General features: G+C 36.7%; 1 protein-coding gene across 1 annotated transcript in view; it reads left to right on the plus strand.

The window, feature by feature from the left end:
- BOK (BCL2 family apoptosis regulator BOK) overlaps positions 1-21,457 on the plus strand; it is a 485,461-nt gene that overhangs the window by 342,490 nt on the left and 121,514 nt on the right. Inside the window, exon 3 of the mRNA XM_044070310.1 lies at positions 829-992. Within this exon, the coding sequence (XP_043926245.1) occupies positions 829-992 (164 nt within the window). The remainder of the gene's footprint in view (positions 1-828; positions 993-21,457) is intronic.

Below are 21,457 nucleotides of genomic sequence, written 5' to 3' on the forward strand. Positions count from 1 at the left end.
CCAGATGTGAAGATTCCTTCTTCAGTCACTCTGCCACCAGATCTGTCAATTAAGTTTATGTGTGTTGGATGACTGTTGAACCATGATATTGTATTTCATCTATAACCCCGAGCTTTATGTTTCCTTAGTTGTATTTGGCAGTCTGCACTTCTGAAAAATCTGTTGAAGTCAATAAAGACAGGTCAAGAAAGCCGTCAGTGGGTAGCGCATAGTCATTGATGTAGTCAGTTATCTATAATTGTTTTCAAATACTCGCAACAAGACATAGGGATAAAACAGAGAATGTTTAAACTACAGTAGATAAAGCAGAAGAGGAAGGAGAAGTTCAAAAATGTGTGAGGGGGTTAGGTAGAGGGTGAGCTGAAATACAAAGGAGGTATGGGAAATACTAAACTGGATGAAGCTTTCTTTCCTTTCAAGTGGTTTGGGCAGTTTTCTAACAGTTTTAGAGGAAAATGCTTAAAAATAGAAAAGGGAATGTTCAGAGAATGGAAGAGATTGTGTCTGGTTTTGATGGGTAGACGTGTGGGTCACAAATGCTGTTACACGGGCTATAAATGAGGGAGTACTAATGATTCTTCTGAGCTAATTGAGGCAGGAGATGTACACAAGAGGCACTAATTTATTAAGAATATTTTTAATGTTTTAATGCACATTGATTATGCATTTGTTGTATTTTATAATATTTGTAAAGCCATTATCCCATATCCCATGAAGTGATATAAATATCATTGCAGTCCACCATGTTTTACAGACTTTGCGATATAGTGCTGTTTAACCTACTTTTGGCATGCTAGAATCATTAATAATTTTCTCACTCTGTTGCAGGTATAACATGGGGAAAGGTGGTATCTCTGTATGCAGTGGCTGCTGGCTTAGCAGTAGACTGTGTGAAGATGGGTCAGCCAGCTATGGTGCACTCTATTGTCGATTGTCTTGGAGAATTTGTCCGCAAAAGCCTTGTCACATGGCTCAAGAGAAGGGGTGGATGGGTAAGAAGTATTTAGAGCACTCCTGTTAAAATTATTTGACTCTGTTATATTTTTGTGTGGATACTGGAAGCGAATACCTTAGAAACAACAGCATAGCTGACTGTAGTAAAATTTTATTAGATGCATAGGTAAAGATACTAGCAACAGTGAATTATTTGTTTGTAATTATTTTTTTTATTTGATAACTAGATAAAAGAACTGCTCCAAGGACCTATTCCATTCATAACCCATGCCAAAGATACAAGTACAATAAGTATGTAAAGCAACATGCAAACAAGGACATACGAGCATAAATGGATCAGTTTTCTTTATACTACATAGGAAAAGAAACAGACCAATTATAAATAACGATTGTAATAATCATGCTTCCCATTTTTTCCCAGCTTGCAGTAGCACTATGAACTCCTGTCCATTTCAGGCTTATTCCCTTTCCAGTCTTCTCTTTTAGCTGAGATATACCTGTGTCTGTTTCACGAAGCCATAACTCTGTCATTATTTCTTACTCTAGGGGAACTTTGTTTCAGTGCTATGTCATATAGTCTAAGAAACTGTATTTTTTAATAATTAGTAGTTCACAGTCCATAGATGATCAGTAGGCATGCAGTCCAGCAGACTATTAAGGAGCCTTGCTCAAATTTCCAGTTGCCCCAAAGTACTATCTGGTTAAATGATTTGCCCAAGTTTCAACATTAGGTAAATGAAGGCTGCAGGAATCAAACTGTGTACCACAGGAATGAGCTTGTTAACAGCCCATAGGTTTTATTTTCTGTGCCAACTACCTGACCTATGACTCTTTTGAAAATGCTACTCAATATCTATTTAAGAGAATGACTGTTTTGCAAAAAAGATTAAAAAAGAAAAAAAAAACACAAAATTAAAGCCAAGCCCCACTATCCATATGGAAGAAGCTTGACCCCATGCACCCCCTTATGTAACATAATCGACCCCTAGATCACAAATTCCTGGGGCAGGCTGTCAGGTTTTGATAAAATAATCCATTTCTTCACTGCAACTTGCTCATTTGTACATTTAGAAAGACGTGAACACCTACCATTACCACCACCACAGTTCATAGCGCATATCTATTTATTCTTGAGTCTGTATTTTCTAAAAAAAATATCATTTTGTGATATTTAAAGATTTCTGTGAGTATAACAAATGGCTGATGAGTGTTTTGGTTAAAAAAATTCACCATATCTGTTTGACAGAATATCTACCACTATGTGCTGTGATCTAGGTGTAAAATATTTAGTTAGAAGCAGTGCAAAAAGATTTTTTTTTTTGTTTAATAAAGCACAGTTTGGTGAGCATATATGGGCCTATTATGTAATAGGTTCATAGAATAGCTCTAGGCTAACTGCCTTTGTGGGCCATTTTAAGCCTAGCCAATTACCCTATGTGAGAATCAAACCCTGCACCTTTGGTTTATAAAGCAAACACCTTAACCATTATGCCAACCTCCCACCCACTATATCACTATATCTTATTCTTCCTTTTTATTTCCGCATTATACTTAGAGAACAACTTCTGTTATTCAGAACAAAGCTGGATGTACAGGCCAAGCCCTCAGTTAGCCACTAGTGTCAGCCATGTGCATTTTCTGCTCTTTCATAGATGTTTGTAGAAATGAATAAAACTCTTATACTATAATTTTAACAGTGACTTTTAAAGGGTAATAACAGCTTTCTTTTTCCATGGTTATACCCTTCATATACCTACTGGCTTTTTAGTTCCTTCCATATAAACAAATATGTCATAACAACAGAGAATTGTTAAAATGTTCATGAAGTCTAACAATGAGCAGCAAAAGTAATGCATTTAAAAGTCCAAGGCTACAAAACAAATAGACCTTTAGATCAAACTGAAAGCCATCTGAATATATTACAAAGTTTAAGCAGAATCTTGACATATGGGTAGGAGACAAGGTATAGGATATGAATTCACATGAATCAATGTTGGTAGGAGGCCTTTGGACCTGAACATCCTAATAAACGTATGAAGTGTAATGGACCTCTTATGTAACATATCACTGTGTCCTACTCTTCCTTCTCTTCACTTCCATGATATACTCACTGAACAACTTTAGACCATCAGAACTCAGCTGGGTGTCTGGCTGTGCTATAACACCTTTTGCATAACACCTTTTGCAACCAGAGAACTTTAAAAATACCCTAACACACTTTAACTGGGATGCATTCAGAAATGTACCACTAGATACTGCAATCTCAGATTTTAATGCAACTGTTCTGAACATCTTCAACCCTCATGCTCCTCTTAAAACTAAAAGAGTTAAAGCAAACCCTGAACCATGGCCTTTCACTAAAACTAAACAACTCATGAAAGATAGGAACAAATAACAAATAAAACTGAGGAAAACCTGCAGTGTTAAAGATACCTTAGGAATTGAGCCAAACAATGTACTAAATTAGATAAAAAAGTCTTAATACTTTTCTTTTTAGGATAGAAATAAATACAACCACAAGCAATTCTGAATATCAATAAACAATTTCCTCCACCCAAGCATCTTATCCCATTCACTTCAGACCCCTACATCCCTATGATGGCTAGTCTCTGGCTACTGAATAATTACATAACAACAACAGATGCACTAACCCCCTAGTTGTATCACCATTAAACAGCCCACATCAAAAATTAATTTTTTAACCAGTCCCTACCTAAACTCTCAGGAATCACCTGCTTAAATTATATCCACCACACTAGCTTCAGATAATTTGCCTGCAGAATATTTAAAAATAACGGCAGATGCCAGAGAGTACCCAGTTTCCATTCTGATAAATTGGTCACTTCATTGCATAAACTATGTCCCTGAACTACAGAACAAGTGCATTAGCTTGCCACTTCATAAGAGCAGAACTTTCACTGAACTTTAAAATTATAGTCCCATAGCAATCCTCTCTCCACTATACAAAATTATTGAGAAATGTATTCACTCTCAACTCCTAAAATACTTAACCTCTAACAGCATGACTTCCTTCTTAATCATTGTACAACTACTACTCTACTCAGCTGTACTAATACAGGTAATAGTAGCAGAAACTCTAGTAAGCCTGTCTCCTCACTTTCTTGACCCATCAAAAGCATTCAACACCATGTCATAGCCATTACTACTTCTAAAGCTCTTTGCACTAGTCATTTCATCATCATCATCCTTTGTTTGGTATCAAACAGGTCACAAGCAGTGAAATGGCACAAGATGATTACTCATCCTTTTTACCTTTGTCTGTCTTTAGGTGTCCACCAATGATCAGTTCTTGGGCCACTGTTATTCAGTCTCTTCACAAATGATCTTCACTCTGCCACAAAGCATGCCACCATAGCTGGTACTCAGATGACTCTACTCTTATCTGCACAACTGAAAACCTCACAGAACTAGAAGTGAGACAACTATCATTCTCATCTGTTGAGACATAGATAAGGCACAACTTCTCCGTAATCCCAAGAAGACTAAATTAATAGTATTTACTGCTAAACATATCTTTGTCCAAAAAACACTCTTTACTATATACTCATCCAAAAATACCAAAATAGAGCAGGTCTCACATATTAAACTTCTAATTGTCACAATAGATAACAAAATGAAATATGGCCATCACATAATCCAAACAATAAACAAAACACATGAAAAACTTGTATTACTATGTAGTGTCAACCCTATCTTAATAGCACAGCAAGAAAACACATATCTGCAACATTTCTATTATCACCCATTACGCCTCCTCAGTGCTCTTCAATCTTCAGACTACATTACTACTCAAAATGGAACAATGCTATAACAAACTCATTAAGTATGCAGATAACCATCACTGAAAAACACAGCACTGTTTTATCACTAAAACATTTTAACTGGTTAGAGCTCCCACAATATCTGACCTTGACACATCTGCCTGTAATCCACAAATATATAGAACAACTAGATAAATGCCCTGTTCTGCAATCTATTTTCCAACCCTATTCCCCAAAGGGAGAGCTCAGATCTAGGGATGCCTCTGCTTGCTATGTCTGAATCCTATAACTCACCAGGTGACTCACTTTTCTCAAACTATGTTTCAAAAGCATGGAACTCCATTCCTCTTCTCTCTGAAACAGGTCAGCAACCTAAACTCATTTAAAATTCATCTACAGCAGCATCTGCTGAATACCTGGTCACCCTGGTCATGCTCCTGCTCACCTGGTTTATCCAGCTTAACGTAACCCATTCTAAGAGTTAGAGGTCACTAACTACTACTTCAAATAAAAATAAAGCTCATACATACATCATGTGGATTGACGTTTCTATTTCCTCATCCCACTCTGGTCTTTTACCTCTCTGCTTTTTTCATGAGACATCCTTATACACTCTAACATCCTTCATTCTTCTCACCTATAACACTCACTGTCTCTATCTGACATATTTTTTTCACCTCTTCCTCCTCACAGTATGTTTTCACTTATCTTTCCTGCTTTTTCTGTCTTCTTACCTTCCTTGCCTCCTCACCCCCTCTTTTCCTACTGTCAGCCTACCAACCTGCACCTCAGCTGGTTTTCAGTAGTTCATGTACTGCAATGGGTACTGCTTTTACTTTTTCAGCTTATATTTTATGCTCCTCATATTTTTCCTTGTAACTTAGTATAGGTATAGCTCCATCATTTCAGTATTATAAGATATTATCACAAAATTACATCATATTGCATTGATGTTTTTAAATTGTATTGTGCAACATTAAATATTATCTATTTCTTTCTTTTACACTTTGTATTCTTTCATGACTCTGTACTGTAGAACTCTCAACAAGTTTAATTGTGAATTCTAAATTATATTTTTCCTTGAGCTTTTCTCCCTGGGCCTCCACTAAAACAGCATTTTTTAGGCCCAGTCAGACCAACTCTGGGTAACCATTTGCATTATTGGGACCTGCTAGAGCAAGTCCCAAAATAGAGATACTTAATGGCCGAAAGAACAGACTTAAATATACTAAGTCTAAGACACCATTTCTTGGAATATTCCCTTTTATCCGAGGTATGGCAATCTTGGAGTTGATATATATATAAGTTCGGCGGGGCTCCCCCACAAAAATAAGTTTTAAGGAGAAGAGCAGTTTTTGAAATTCACTCTTCCCTGGGTTTTCAGGGGGGTTTTTTTCAGATTCTTTGGCACTTAGCATTACGAGTGACGATATTTCAATAGAGGCCCCTAACCCAGTAAACAAATGCCAGTAAATAAATAACTTACAAACTTATAAACTTTTTTATGCCTTTAAATACAATTGCCATACACTTCCGTCTTACTTGATTAAAAATAAATAAGCCCATGTTGAATTTTGCCCAGATTTCAAGTTTCTTTGTATCAAGTATATTATGTTGTGTGTGTTTCAGTGTGGACAGTGTCAGAAGCTTGGCCACTTAACATTTTATAGTTTTCGCATACTTTTTACACTTGCATAGAGTATGCCTAACTTTTTGCAGGTTTAGCTATCCTACACGGAGAAGAAAACATTAATTTAATCTCCAGTGCAGTCTCATTGACAAAGTAATGGAGGAAAAGAAACTACCAGAATTTGAATATGTATACAAATATTTCAAGCACGGACATTAATGCCCTTCTAGCTTGCCAATATACCAAAACACTTGTTCCAATAAAAAGTGCCCAGACAGTTCTTAAAAATATCTAAACTAGTACTTGCTTTAATGTAATTTGGTAGTCTGTTCCATGCATCAGCTATTCTGTCAGAGAACCAATTAGTACATTTCTCATTCCTACAGAATCTTCTACAAGGTTGTCTGATGATTCTCTAATACTTTTTTTATAACCCCAAACATTCCCAGAGTCTCTAAATGCCCTATATACCTGAATTACATCTCCTCTTAGATATCTGTAAGAAACACTGTACAAGTTCAGATATTTTAGTCTTTCATAATAACTTAAATTTTCACATCCACAGATGCCCTTGGTATATTTCCGCTGTACTCTTTCCAGTTTACTCATGCTTGTTTTCTTATAGGGTTTCTACAATGTTATTCCATACTCAAGTTTGGGTCTAATGTAACTAACAAACAATTACTTCATCATTTTTGATTTCCTAAATTTTATGAATCTTTTTATACAACCTATAGTTCTATAACTATCATTAACCAGTTGATTGATATGATTAGAAAAACTCAAAGCTGAATCTAACCAGGTCCTTAAATGAGTCTACAGTTTCAATCATTGTGTGCTGTATTAAATATTCACCTTTCAATTTATGTCTCCAAAATCTCATATGCTTAGTTTTTGAAGTATTTATCAGCATATTATTCTCCTGTCGCGCCAAATGGTCAATTTAGTCAAGTTACTTTGCTGACATGCCTTATCTGTAACATATGTAATCAGTTTACCCAATTTCATGTCATCTGCATACAGACTGTCAAACACCTCAGATGAAAAAGTTAGATCTGAAAGATACAATCTAAACAAGTAAGGGCCTAGGACAGAGCCCTGTGTGATGCACTCTTGAGTGTAATCTCAAGTGAATTCACCTGTCCAGTTACTGTATATTTGCCATGTCCTGTTTGCCCAAGCTATGCAGCTATCCATTTCATCAAAAGTACATCAATACCTCTGTTGTACTTAACCGCTGTTTATTGATCAGTGTTTTGTATGACCCTGTCAAATGCTGAAGTTAAATCTATATAAATTCATCACAGCACAAATTTTTCATTCATAGCAGTTATTATATTGTTATAGAACACTGTCATGTTACAGGTGGTAATAGATCTGTCTTCAACATATGCATGCTGATATAACTGGTTTAAAAGTCCCAACCTATCCAGTTCTGGACAATAACTTGTCCACAATACGCCTCCATTATTTTTCCATAACATGAAAGTAGACTTTAAGGGTCTATATGACTTTGGGTTGGTCCTACTTCCCTCTTGAAGACAGGTTTATAAGCACATGTCTCCAATCTTATGCAGGAATCTCCCCATATTTATATGACCTAGTGAATAATATATATAATGGCACCATAAGTTCTTGCTGAAGGGTTCTCAGGTCATTGTTACTAATTCCTGTCTCCTCCCCTGTGTTTTGTATGGATCAGTTTGTGCAGTTCTTTTCAATATAATGTATTTGATCTTAGTTTCTCGGGTCATCTCAATGTCACTAGGACAACTTATCACCCCTTTTGTGGAGCCAAACTGTTTTGCATAAGGATTTTTGTAAATATATCTATAATGATGTTGTGGTCTGAGAATAAATTTTAGAATCTGCACATAGTTTTATCAATTTGTTTGTCTTTACTTAGTACTTACTTCAATATCCCATGTATCTATAAAAAAGGTTTCTATTGTGCTCAATGTCTTTATATAAATTTTTCAAATTTTTCTTGATCTTGTATCTCACACTATGCTGAATCTGTTTGTCTGAATAATTTCATAGGTTCATAGGTTCATAGGTTTATACTAGGCTATCTGCTGCCTAAGGCATTTTATAAGCCTAGCTAAAGTTTTAGGTTTACGCCACCTTATGTTAAAAAAAAAAAAATATTGTGCCCATTTTTTTGCTGTGCAGCAGTGACACAGAGATGATTCAGGGGGATTTCCAAATGAGTCTACAGTTTCAATCATTGTGTGCTGTATTAAATATTCACCTTTCAATTTATGTCTCCAAAATCTCATATGCTTAGTTTTTGAAGTATTTATCAGCATATTATTCTCCTGTACCCAAATGGTCAATTTAGTCAAGTTACTTTGCTGACATGCCTTATCTGTAACATATGTAATCAGTTTACCCAATTTCATGTCATCTGCATACAGACTGTCAAACACCTCAGATGAAAAAGTTAGATCTGAAAGATACAATCTAAACAAGTAAGAGCCTAGGACAGAGCCCTGTGTGACACTCTGAGTGTAACTAAGGAATTCACCTGTCCAGTTACTGTATATTTGCCATGTCCTGTTTGTAAGCCATGCAGCTATCCATTTCATCAAAAGTACATCAATACCTAGTTGTACTAATTTATTGATCAGTGTTTTGTGTATGACCCTGTCAAATGCTGAAGTTAAATCTATATAAATTACATCACAGCACAATTTTTCATTCATAGCAGTTATTATATTGTTATAGAACATCATGTTACAGGTGGTAATAGATCTGTCTTCAACATATGCATGCTGATATATGGTTTAAAGTCCCAACCTATACAGTTCTGACAATAACTTATCCAATATTACCTCCTCCATTATTTTTCCACAACATGAAAATAGACTTAAGGGTCTATATCACTCTGGGTTGGTCCTACTCCCCTTTCTCTTGAAGACAGGTTTAATAAGCACATGTCTCCAATCTTGAGGAATCTCCCCATATTTATATGACCTAGTGAGTAATATATATAATGGCACCATAAGTTGTTGCTGAAGGGTTCTCAGGTCATTGTTACTAATTCCGTCTCCTCCCTGTGTTTTGTATGGATCCAGTTTGTGCAGTTCTTTTTCAGTATAATGTAATTTGATTCTAGTATCTGGGGTCATCTCAATGTCACTAGGACAACTTATCACCCCTTTTGTGGAGCCAAACTGTTTTGCATAAGATTTTGTAAATATATCTATAATATGTTGTGTCTGAGAATAAATTTTAGAATCTGCACATAGTTTATCAATTTGTTTGTCTTTACTTCGTGCACATCTCATGTATCTATAAAAAAGGTTTTCTATTGTGCTCAATGTCTTTATATAAATTTTTTTCAAATTTTTCTTGATCTTGTCTCACACTATGCTGAATCTGTTTGTCTAGCTTGTTTATTTCAGTTTTCAAAGTTGTAGTTCGACCTCTCTTCCATTTCTTACATTTTTTGTCTCTCACCTTAGTCAGATATGTTATTCTTATGGAAATATATCCCCTGTCAGTGTATGCCTAGATCCAGATGTTAAACATTTTTTTTTTATTTTTTTCCACTCAAACAATTTCTCTTTCAAAACTTTCCACATTCCATCTGCAGTTTTTCCACTGTGTACCTCACTCCAGTTAGTTTTACGTAGTGACTGTTTTGCTTCCATATAATTTGTAATTAACATTCTGTGCATTGATTTTAATTTCAGTTTGGCAGAATTATCTAGCAACAAATTAAGCTTTATAACCCCATGATCACTGCACATCAATGGTGGTAAAATTTGACTTGAAGTAACAGTAATTTCTTTAGGAACACAAACGGTGTCTAGTATGTTCCATCCCCTCGTAGTTTTTTTTTTTGCAATCTGAAGCAATTGGTGTTGCAGAATATACGTTGTGAATAATTTCCTTACTAACCTTGTTGAATCAATATTATTCCAGTCTGTTTCTGGTAGATTTAAGTCCCCAGCTAATATTGTTCTTCCCTTCTGTGTTTCATGCAAGAAATGGATGACCACTAGGTCATCTGCACTTGACGTTGGTGGTCTATACACTCCAACAACTGTTATATGTTCCAGGGTTGTCTTTATTGTCACAGTTACACAGTTTATAGTATTGGTGTTATCACTGAACATTTAATAATCACAGGTCTCATAATTCTCTTTAATCCCTCCACCTGATCTTTTGTTAGAATGTCTGTTACAGTAAGAACATTTATATCCTGACAGAACTAGTTGCCAGTCATTGTTCTTTAACCATGTTTATTTATTTATTTTATTTATTTATTTTACATTTGTTGACCGGGAAAATCCGACTGGATACATGTCCATTTTCAGCGGAGGCCCGGGGAGAAAAGCTCCACATTTAACAGTTGGTACATTGTTACATATAAAAAACTGATGTTAAATTCAATTAAACAACAATTATAGAATTTATAAAAAAGAAGAAGCCAGAGATACAGGCGTTAATAGTTACATACATAAGTAGTTGATAAAAAGAGGGTAATTAGGCAGAACAGATATATGAATTGAAGAAAAACACTTAGTCATGCATAAAAGATAATACAAGACTAAGGAGGTTCAGAGGGAAGAGAAATACAAGGGGAAAAAAAGAAAAGAAAAGCTGACATGATAGATTCCATGGGATTCTTTTGAGAGAAGAGGTGAGAGAAGTGAGTTAACTCAAGGCAGTTAGTCAGGGTGTGAGCATTGGCATAACCAGTGGGACTTGAAATATTGGAATAGACTTTTTTTAAAGTATGATAGAGAGGTATTTGTGGTAATACTGGTGGGAAGGGAGTTCCATATATTAGCAGTAGTGTTAGCAAATAGAGCATCTCCACTTGCATTGTTGGATTTAATGTTTTGAATAAGTATTCTGTTTGAGGGCTATTTAGGTTAGTATAAGGAATGACTAGGCTCTTTAGAGCAGGGGTTTTCTCAGGATGGGTAAGTATTTTATATGCCTCAGTAAGTTGAGACAACTGAAGGAGGTTAGGGAGTTCTATCCATCCAAGGTCTTTTAGGTTATTACAGTGGTGTGTTCTATATGGTGAACCATTTGCAAATCTGGCAATGTGATTATATGAACATGAGAGTTTATTTAGCTCAGTTTTATTCAGCTTAGTGAACATTGGGGATGCATATAGAAGTGTGGATAATAAGTGGAGTGCGAAGTGGCAATAGTTGTTTTTGCCATAGGTGTTAGAAAGGCTTTGATTCTATATAATGATCCTAGTTTCCTGTTGACAGTTTTGATAGTAAGATTAATATGTATGTCATATTTAAGTTTATTGTCTATGGTAACTCCTAGTAGTTTAGTATGGGGGTCAGGTGTTATAATTGTGCCATTATTTGAGTGTATACTAAAGTCTATGAAGGGAAGTTTCTGGGTAGGGTGAAAAAGAAGCAGTTTGGTTTTTTTGGGATTAAGAAGTAGCTGTCTTCCTGTTAGCCAGTTTTCAACAGCTGTAAAGCAGGATTGAGTTTTAGCTAATAGATTGTCTAAAGAGGTGTCCGAACAGACTAAGGTCGAATCGTCAGCATATTGTATACAGGTTGCGTTAGGGATGGCTTTGTGTAGGTCGTTAATAAAGACTGAGAAGAGAAGTGGACCCAGTATGGATCCTTGTGGCACACCTATGGTATTTGGTAGGAGATTGGAAAGTTGATTTTGCCAGAGTATTGCTTGTTTCCTATCAGAGAGGTAGGCTTGAAACCAGTCTAAAGTTAGATTGTCAAGCTGTAAAGTTTTAGAGTATTATGAAGTAGTTGGTGGTTAACCATGTCAAAGGCCTTTGAAAGATCCAGAAAGAGAGCAGATGATATTATTTTGTTATTACGGTTGCAATTTATAGTATCAGTAAAAGAGAGTAGTGCAGTAGTTGTGCTGTGGTTGGGTCTAAATCCGTGTTGTGAGTTTGTCAGTAGTTTGTTCTGGGTTAGATAGTAAAGTAGTTGTTTATGTATACATTTTTCCATGATTTTGGCAAGAGGGGACATTATGGCTATTGGTCTATAGTTGGACAGTTCAGTGGAAGAGCCACCTTTATGAAGAGGTATAACATGGGATGTTTTCCAAATTATCGGGATGGAAGATTCCAGGATGGTACGATTTATAAGTATTGATATGGGGTAGGCTATTACATTTGCGGCTTTCTGTAAGTATTCAGCTGGGAGAAGGTCACCAGAGGGGGTAGTAGGTTTAAGTTTTTGTAATAAGGATCTTATGCTAGTTGTTGGGACAGGTTGTAGAGTGAAAGTGGGTCTAGTTTCTGGAATATCCTCCGTCACAGGACTGCATTTAGCAGATAGTTGGTTAGCTAAGGTTTGTATAGTACTCGTGAAGAATGAGTTAAAGGTGTTAGCTACTTCTAATGGAGTTTTATCTGATACCGTTTCTGGGGTGGGAGTTGAAGACTTGCCTGGGCGTAAGAGGTTGTTAAGACCTGCCCAAAATGTTTGGCAGTTCTTTTGGTGTTTGTTTTGTAGTTGGCAGTAGTAACTTTTTTTGTCAGCTAGTATTGCTTTTTTTGTGTCATTTCTTTTTTGTTGAAATATGATGCGGTCTCAGGATAATTTGGTTGCACGCCAGGTTTCCCAGGATTTGTTTCTATTTTTAATTTTAGATTTGGTTTCCTTTGTAAGCCAGGGTGCAATGTTTACTTTGGTCTTAATTAACCTTTTTGGAGCATGGTTATCAAGTATGTCTAGGAAGGTGGTATTAAATCTAGATACTGCTTCTTCAAGGGGGAGATACTTTAGTGGGGCCCAATTACAAGATCTGAGTTCTTCTTGGAATTTTGTTAGGTCAAATTGCTTCTTGTTTCTAATTGACCTGTACATGGGAGTGGTAGATAGGCCTATTTTATTTTTTGTTATGTATGTGATGAGGTGGTCGCTTAGGTCATTTGGTGCAGTCCCAGACTCATAAGTTTGTGGCTGGCAATTTATTAGAATCCAGTCTAAAATACTTTCTTTTTGGTTTACATTTCCAGTTCTAGTTGTAGTATTTATAATCTGGGTAAACCCATATAGGTTAATGTGGATGGGGTTGGTTTCTGAAGAGCATAGGTTCCAGTCAATATTGACGTCACCCATGATAATAGTTTCTTGGGGGTAGTTGTTGGATATCCAGTTAAGTAAGTTTTCCAGTGTATCCACATTGTTCCCTGGAGGGATATACACTGTAAATAGATTTATACTTTTTTCTTTGTTTAGCTGTATTTTTAAAGCAAGTATTTCTGCATTAGAGATTTGGGGTGGTTGTTTAGTGTTAAAGGTAATGTTGAGATTGCTGTTATAGAGCACAGCAATACCACCACCCTTTCTTTTTATTCGGTCTAGCCTATGCATATTATATCCAGGTGGTAAGATTTCAATATCTTTGGTCCCTGGTTTAAGCCAGGTTTCTGTTACACAAAGTATATCTGGGAGGTGGGTGGCTAGGAGAGCATGAAGGTTAGATACTTTGTTGTTGATGCTTCTAATATTTAAATGATAAATCAGGAAGGTATTGGATGGCCTTGGTGAGGGTGATGAACCATTTGGATTGGGTATAGTTTGAGGGCCAGGATTAGGGTGGATATCTCCATCTTTCATGGTGTTTTTTCTGAGGTATTCTATTAGTTTAGTGAGTTTTAGTAATATTTTTTGAGTTTGCCTAAATTTGGTATGGTTTTGATTAAGTTTGTAGTTGTGGTGGTGGTTAGGTTTTTGGGTTTTATCACATAAGTTTTGGATATAAGACATAAAGGTAGGTTGCATTGGAAGAGTATTTGTACGGGTTTTAGGGTAGTAATATCCTGAATATGGTTGGTTTTCATATTTGGTAATTAGATATGTAAATGAAATCAATGGAATTATAAGAATTGTATTTATTAATATAGTCTTCGACTTAGTGGGTAAAGTGGAGCACATTGTTTTAGTAGTGTGATGCATAATTGAAGGATGGGTGGGTGTTGGTAGTTAAGTTTAACTTGAAGGGGTGGGGTGAGGAGAGATATAGGACAGTTCTAAGTGGTTGGGAATTACTAGGGGGAGTGGTCACTTACCTATAAATGTAGAGGTACTGGGGGCGGGTGGGATATGGGGGCAGGGTGGGCGTGAGCCAATTCAAGGTACAGTACAGGCAGGTAAAAGTAGGCAAGTACTTATGGTGGTTTGCCTTTATTCTGTAAATTTAGATATCTCCAATGGTAGATAAAGGTTTTATGGGCCGCTGTTTGTTTGCTGAATCCAGTACACTATTTGGGATAATGGTAGTCTGAAGTGTTAGAATGCTAAACAGGCTATCTTTTTTACAGATATCTTTTTGGATGAGTAAAAGTCACTAGGAATCTTCTTTTCAGTAAGAATCTTGTATAAAAACTGAAGTAGTACCTTAGTTAATATATTATATAGAGGTATTGCTGTAACCAGTTGATCAGCCTATGTAAAGAGTGCTGCGGGTGGTCAGCGCTTGTTTTAAAGTATAGTTCTTGTCAAGCGACACACTTTGCAGGAGGAGTAGGGTGTAGTAGAAAGATAGGTTAGGTCAGAGCCTATAGGAAGAAAAATATAGTTTACTTGACAATAATGGCTTCAGTTGGTAAAGGCATAATGCAATATACAGGACAGATGTCAAAAAAAACAATAGTTTCATCACACAAGGTCAAAAGTAATCACTGCTTGTTTCTAAGATATGCATTTATACATCCTTATTTGGCGATGTAATAATTTACTCCTGGTACATTGCAACGCTTAATCAAAACTATTTGCTAAGGCTTGCTAAGGTCGTAGTGATTCTCTAACATGCAGCCTTGAAGTCGCGAGGCTAGTTCCAGTGATGTTGTCTTTGGCGCTAAGGCCAGAGTTAAAAACATAAACTTTACAATCAGACTATACTTCAGGATTAGGTTATCTGTTTTAGTAACCACAACAAAATACATAGATATTATGATACATGTATAAGATATTATGCATGGAAAACCACTAATTTAATGCAGAATTCATCTAGTTTCTTCATACGAACGCTGTTTTCAGTTAGCGCGGGTAAATAACAATGCGATACAGGTACTACTTATGTCACAGTGTATCAGAAATTGCGGTGGAATTTAAATAGAATGTTTCACAAACAATAACATCAGTGTTGTGGGATCATAGCAAATTTTCCAATAAAAAAATATATATTAATGCTCCTAGCATTAACAACCATCAGAGATGCATCAAATGTTGCTATCTGTGAGCTGTTAAATTTTCAGCCTGGCAAAAATCCTGCTTAGGTTTGCCAAACATCGCAAAATATCTGCTGCAAAAATTCTCTTCCCTGATCTTGACAAATGTGTGCCATCCAGTCTGAACATGTGTGCCCAAAACTAGGCTCAGAAGCAGTACACATTTCCATTTTGTTAAAAGAGGACATTTTTTCCTTGTAGGTATTTACCCAAAACAAACCACTGTTTTCAGTGTGTATTAAATTCTCAACCAGCTGGTATTGTAAATCCACAGCTTGAGTCATGCAGTCAACATCTGTCTTTCTCTTCTTCTTTCTTAAAGTAATGTTCTTCAATCCTTCTACATTCAGTTTTGATTTCTTCCTTTTCACCTGCCCCTTGCCTGTTTTTTCTGCATTCTCTGTTGGAAAAATTATGCCTTTTTCTGTAGACTGAAGGTTTTCTGACAGAAAAATAGCATCATTCCCTGTAACCTGTGTGTTACGTAACAAAGCAGTGTCCTTTTTACTACGTATTCTCTTTCCTTTACAGTCATAAATCAGTTTCTTTTTCTTCGTTGTTATTTGTTGTGAACTTCTTCCTTTCTTCAAACTGGATCCTCAAATTGCTGAATAAACGCATCCAGAATTCCAGAGTTGTCAGGGTCATCATCTTGTTTCACAGCAGTTGAATGATCTTTGCAGACAATAGATGCATCATTTCCTAAATGTGTTCTATTTATTCTTTGGCTAATGTTATTTAGTTCATCAGTCCAGTCATTAATATATGAAACAACAGTTCTCTAACCCATGCCAGTTGCACAAGTGCAATCATCATCAAGTCTAGATTTACTTCTAACAATGGTAAGCAAATCATCCAACTTTTGATACAAGGAACACAGATCACCAGTGTTATCAGCTGTTACCTTTAAATATGCATAGCATTTATTACACTGTACAAAATATTTGTGCATTAGCTAATCGTTAATTGCATACTCATTTAAGGAATCCATACTCAGCTTCAAAACTAATAAAATATTGTAAAAGAAAAGAATAATCAAAAACAGTAACCACAGAATTCGAAGAGAACTTAAATCAACTTCTATGCCAAAAAAAATCACACCAGCAATATACAACTAAATAATAAATTAAGTACAGTAAAGTTGTTCTGATCATACAAATTCTGCAAGTCAGACAAAAGTTGTAAACCCTTTCCATCCCCCGCAAAGAAGCGCAGTAGCTTCTGCTCCCTATCAATCGCAGTTGCACTTCTTTTTAACAGTAAAGGTCAATAAATCACAAACCAAGGTAGGATTGTTTAGATATGCTCAGGATTTTCCTCTATGCAGTCTGTGTAACTTTATAGCTGTCTAGGCCCCTTGGGGTGGCTAGAGCTTGCCTGTCTAAAACCTATCCCTTTCTAACAACCAACAGTGAAATTTAATGTAAAACAACAAAATGTGAATTAAATTATGTCTTGTCAACAATCTGTCCCTTCCTACCTACAAACAGTTAAAAACAGTGAAAACAAATACAATATAAATTCAAATAAAACTTCTCTTACTAGTCAGCTCCGTGGTAAATCACAAACCAAGGTAGGATTGTTTAGATATGCTCAGGGGTAAGCATACACCATGTGTAATTAGATGTAGTCCCACATTCTTAAAACTTCTGTTAATACTCAGATTAGCCTGCTGCCTTAAGAGTATGTCCTGAGCTTCATTAGCTCTCTATCTCAACACATTTTGTTGTTCCTGTAGTGCCTGTTGTCCTGACATCGGTGTAGCATGTTTCAAAGATTTACGAAACACTGGAGCTACTTGCTGCAGTTTCATTTTTAAAACTACTGAAGAGCAGCATAAACATGCACTGTCTTCAATCAGTCAGAGATTTACTACCCGATCAAACAAAACAAGGATGATCTGGAATGTGTGTGGATGTTACAGCTATGTCATAACACTCCTGCTAGCCAGACTTGATGTGTATATGCATATCATAAACAGCCAAGAAAGCTGTTGACTGGCTGCTTTCTCACAAAGTATAAACATAATTAAACAGAGCTTGCTAAATTCCTGTGATAGGCAGTGTGTGCATGCATGCGTGCATGTGTTTGTGTGCATGTGCATGTGTGTGTGTGTGTGTGTGTGTGTGTGTGTGTGTGTGTGTGTGTGTGTGTGTGTGTGTGTGTGTGTGTGTGTGTGTGTGTGTATGACTGCTTTATGATATAAGGTACTGTGACAAAGAAGGAGAGAGAAACTGTTGAGATGGATACAACACTTGATCTTAACCATGGAGATTTGTGGAACCCATAAAAGTACTTAAAATAACAACAGCCTAATTCAGGAAATAAATCCAAACAGCAAACAAAAGGAATGGCATTACAAGATTACAGTTACGCTGAAGAACTCAGACTTCCTTTTGATTTTTTTTTCAGATTCATTGATTACCACTCCATTAAAGGTAGCTAACATCAGCACTTTTGTTGTTCTTTCTTGGATGAAAACACCCCAGTCTCCAGTCCCAGAACCAGTATCTTACCAGCTTGCATTACATAGTGGCAGTCGTAAGCTATCCAGCTTACATGCTGGTGTCATGTATAGAAAAACAGTGTGCAACTAACTGATGTCAAGGCAGGTTGTATCAACTACCATCACAATATCGGCATCGTTTGGTGGAGTCAATGATTGACCCCAGCTTGCAACCATCAGCAAACTTGGTCAAAAAATGGCAATCTACATTTGCCTTGACATCTGAGTAGTATATCCCAAACAGGAGGGGTATGCCACTGGTGACTGGCCACTTGCTGGATGTGGATTCCCCCACTCTAATAACATGTGTCCTATCTGTGAGACATTTGACTATCAGTCTGGTGATGTAGAGGTTTATGCACAATTTTGTGAGTTTATCTATAATACTGGAGTGGGGTATTGTGTCAAATGCCTTAGCCAGGTCAAGATAGGAAGTATGCACTGTCTTACCATCATCCATGGCCTTGATGGCCTTCCCAAAGAAGTCCACCAGACTGAGCAGGCAGGACCTGTCTGTGACGAAGCTGAACTGTGTTGGATTTAGAGTCTGGAAATTTCCTATGTCATTGTTAACCAGGTCAAGGATTATCCTTTCCATAGCTTTGTATATGAGCCTAGTCAGACTTATGGGTCGATAGTTTCCTGGGTCTGTTGATAGTCCCCACTTGTGCAGAGGGATGACTGTTGCTGTCCTGCACTCTAGTGGGGCAAAGTCTGTCTGGAGACTGTGGTTAAATAGAGATCTAAAAGTGCTAAGTCATGTTTCAAGCTATTTAATAGGCACCCTGATATTCTGTCAAGGCCCATTAATGCCGCGTTTCTATCTTTAGAGAGGGTGGTGATGACTTGTTCTTTTGTGATAACAGGCAAAGGAATTGTATGGGGCAGTACATGGGGAATGACTGGAAGTGATGAGGGAATGCAATTTCAGTTGGATTTATCATCCAGCAGCTTTACTGTTTCTTTTGAGTATAGCAGTGCAGTCTACAGCCAACTCAGAACATTGTTGAGTGTGTCACTTCAGATTTTGGACATAACTAAAAATGCTTTGTGGTTACCTGGGAGGCTATTTTAGTCTCATATTTAGCTTTTGAAGTCTTGACTACTTTCCATGATTTGCCTATTGAGACTAATGAGGACTTTTTTTTCTGTTGTGCACCCTCCCACTTACTTCTAAACAGGAAATTCTTCCTTCTGTTGTATAGTCTATTTATGCCAGGGGTCCACCCGGGTGACTTGTTTTTCTGGCTAGACCAGGGTTTAGTTTGGTCAGATACTGTTATTTCTATGCAGTTGTTTAAGGGGTTGTAGAGGGTATTAATGTATACTTCTGCATAGGCCTACATGTTTTTAGGGTTAGGAATTACCTATGCTATCACTTAATAGAAAATAATTTGCCTTGGAAAATTTCTTTGGGGTTTTAGGGTTTGATGGGTGTTCTACCATTACTTTTATTTCCAAGGAGACTGATTTATGATCCAGTCTTACCAATGAGGACATTACACGGGGGGGGTAATGCTCCTCCATGTTTTTGAGCACTATGTAAAGGAAAACTTAAGCCCCTAATGAGAGTACAGACCAGCTGTTCCAAAGGATTTGCATTGACAAAGTCCAGGAATCTCTGAGCCAGCATGTTAGTGGTCATGTATATTTCCCAGTTTATGGAGAGGTAGTTAAAAATCACCCATGAGTAGTGTGTTGAACTGAATGGTAAGTGATTCTAGAAACTTCAGTTATATGGAGTGGTTTTCATGGTTCGTGGCTGGAGACTTGTAGCTAGCAGTGATATGGTGCGGGATTTTACCTATGGTTAGCTGGACATGGAGCGGCTTAAGTGAGTCATCCTGCTTGACCAATCTAGAAGTGTGATTGGTTTTTTTATGTAAATGGAAACACCACCTCCTTTTGTTTTTTTCATGTTCAGAAGGTGGTCTGAATGTGTGATGAGCACTGTAGCCTTACACTGCTGGGGTGCTTTTCACAGCCTTCAACCACATATCAGTAACTGCAGAAATGTCAGCATTCTCCAGGGTGAGGAGAACTTCCAGGGAGTGTAGTTTCTTGTTAAGAGGTTACATCATACCCCGTTCCTATCAACAAAGGTGCCATGTCAGTGTGCTACTAAATTGCATTTGAACTTTTAAAATTACAATATATGTGTGCCTCATTTCGCTGTTAACATCTCTTATACTGTTTATTAATTTTTACTTGATAATTTGATACCCTGTTAAGTCTGAGTCTATATTAAAAGATCAAAACTCCAAAAAAGTGAACGCTCTTTAATTGAACGCTAATACTCAAAACCACACAATAGCGAAGGTATGGAACAGCAAATTTTTTCCCCAGGGAAAAAAATTGCTGGGCTGTTGTCAGGACTTTGCCATTTCCTACACTGTGATGCAATCTTGGAGTTGGTATATTTAATTAGGGGGGTGTGGGGGCAAAGCCCCCCACTTTATTTTGTCTTTGGATTTTTGTATTTGACCTTTTAAAATTACAATATATGTGTGCCTCATTTTGTTGTTAACATCTCTTATACTGTTTATTAACTTTTACTTGATAATTTGATACCTTGTTCAGGCTTGGTCTATATTAGAAGATCAAAACTCTAAAAGAGTGAGCGCTCTTTAATCGAATGCTAATACTCGAAACCACACAATATTGAAGGTACGGAACAGCAACTTTTTTCCCAGGGGAAAAAAATTGCTGGGCTGTTGTTGGGACTTTGCTATTTCCTCCACTGTGATGCAATCTCGGGGATGGTATATTTAAGTAGGGGGGTGTGGGGAGGAAAGCCCCCCACTTTATTTTGTCTTTGGATTTTTTTTTGAGCAAAATCGCTGTTCCATATGTTCGAGATTGTGTGGTTTCTGGTATTAGAGTTTGTTCAATTAAAGAGCGTTCGCTCTTTTGGAGTTTCGATCTTCTAATATAGACCCTTCAAGCTAAGTTCACTAAATCTGAGTTGATAGTTGTCTAACCTAATAATTATTTCTGACAATTCCATTGTCACGTGATCAAAATGGTGAACTGATTTATCACAATGTTGTACAATTATATGTGCATTATCTTTTTAACCAACTTTAATGAATTATCAAATAAGACATAAGCAAATATACATTCATGTGAAAGAAAACAAAGCAAGCACATTGATGTGTTCCTAGTTACAAACATTATACATCACATTTTTGTATAGCTATCATCAATCCAATATTAAATAAATTATTCAATTCTTGCCACCCCTTAAATCTTACCCCTCCTCCAAAAAATTATTCTGTATGTGTTGTTCCCTCAATTTTCATTTTTTTTCTATTTAATTTGCTCCTACCCTCTTCTGAAGATCTCGCTTGCAATTCTTTTATCTCTGTTACAATATTCAGTAT

The sequence above is a fragment of the Protopterus annectens genome, chromosome 4.part1 (assembly GCF_019279795.1).
Source record: "Protopterus annectens isolate FY-2018-M chromosome 4.part1, PAN1.0, whole genome shotgun sequence".
NCBI classification, from domain to species: Eukaryota; Metazoa; Chordata; order Ceratodontiformes; family Protopteridae; genus Protopterus; species Protopterus annectens.